The sequence below is a fragment of the Verticillium alfalfae genome, genomic scaffold (genome assembly GCF_000150825.1).
Source record: "Verticillium alfalfae VaMs.102 supercont1.1 genomic scaffold, whole genome shotgun sequence".
Classification (NCBI taxonomy): Eukaryota; Fungi; Ascomycota; class Sordariomycetes; order Glomerellales; family Plectosphaerellaceae; genus Verticillium; species Verticillium alfalfae.
The window spans coordinates 2,374,087-2,375,233 of record NW_003315038.1 but is presented as its reverse complement, the minus strand read 5'-3'; the positions used below and the strand labels follow the sequence as shown (position 1 = coordinate 2,375,233).

The following is a 1,147-nucleotide window of genomic DNA, read 5'->3' as shown; positions in this document are numbered from 1 at the left end:
GTCGACAAATTTGCTGCTTAACGTGCCTTCTAACCCACCATCTGACCTGCAAGACATTCTAGCAGACTCTCTGCCACCCCATGTTCCGGAGCCCAGCCGAAACGGCGAACCGGCATCTGTCAAAGAACTTTCGGCGTCCTCTTCACGCCCCCCGCCACCTCACCCTATTTTGAAGAAATCCAGAGGCGATTCAAAGTCCGGCCCCCGCCCAACAGCTCGTTTCGTTTCACCACCTAGCTCCGACGAGGACGAGTGCAAGTCAAGTGAAGAGGTCTCCTCTAGCAGCACCGCCACGAGCGGGCTAGACATGCGAGCCCCCTCGAACGCAGCGACATCGTCGGAAAAATCGAGTAAAAAGAAAGCTGCTGCGCCAACAAAGAGATTCGTTGCTTCATCCACAGCTTCGAAGCGAAGGCCGTTGCTGGCTCGAAGACAAAGCTCTCAATCATCTGCAGGAAGCTCAGAGCCTCATCCAAAGGCGGGTTCGTCTGCAGGCTCTCGCTTTTCGGGGAGTCAGCAGGGCAGTGTGACCTCGAATCCGGATCGGGCGTCCGCTCAGACAACCCCAGACTCTCACCCCAACGACACCATGTTGAGTGCCAAAGCATTCGGTAAGAAGCCGGTTGTGCAACCAAACCCAGCGGTTACAGTAGCGAACCAGAATCACCGACATCATCAAATACAATCGCCTGCCAGACAGCCTTTGCCTAAACCAACACAGGCGCTGCCCGGCGGGCCACGGTCGCGAATGCCTGATGATTTTCACGGCAGTCCACGGAAAGGCGGGTTCTCCCCGGCTCACAGCGGGAGACAAACGTTTACCGAGGCCCTACTTCTGCTCCAAGGTCAAGCTTGCCAGCATCTGCAAATGAGCACAGAGTCCCCTTGTCATCAAGCATGGAGCGTTCGTCGTCAAACTCGGAACGCCACCGCCCCCGTAGACTAGTATGGCTCGGACCGTGTCTTATGGATTGATCTGAATGCTACTGGCAGTCACGTCGAGAATCGCCGCAAATGGACAGATCTCGACAATCCGAAATAAACTGGATATTGTTGCTCTCTAATCCAATTGCTGCCCTCAAGAAATAATCTTCACACCCTACTTGGAGAAGAACTCTTATACTGATATATCTAGTGGAGTCTACTA

The 1,147-nt window shown here is 54.2% G+C and overlaps 1 protein-coding gene across 1 annotated transcript in view; it reads left to right on the top strand.

The window, feature by feature from the left end:
* Window positions 1-946, top strand: part of VDBG_00725 (predicted protein) — a gene marked incomplete at both ends in the record, with an annotated part of 1,411 nt that extends 465 nt beyond the window's left edge. The window contains one exon of the mRNA XM_003008997.1: window positions 63-946. Within this exon, the coding sequence (XP_003009043.1) occupies window positions 63-946 (884 nt within the window). The remainder of the gene's footprint in view (window positions 1-62) is intronic.
* Between the last annotated feature and the right edge of the window lie 201 nt (window positions 947-1,147).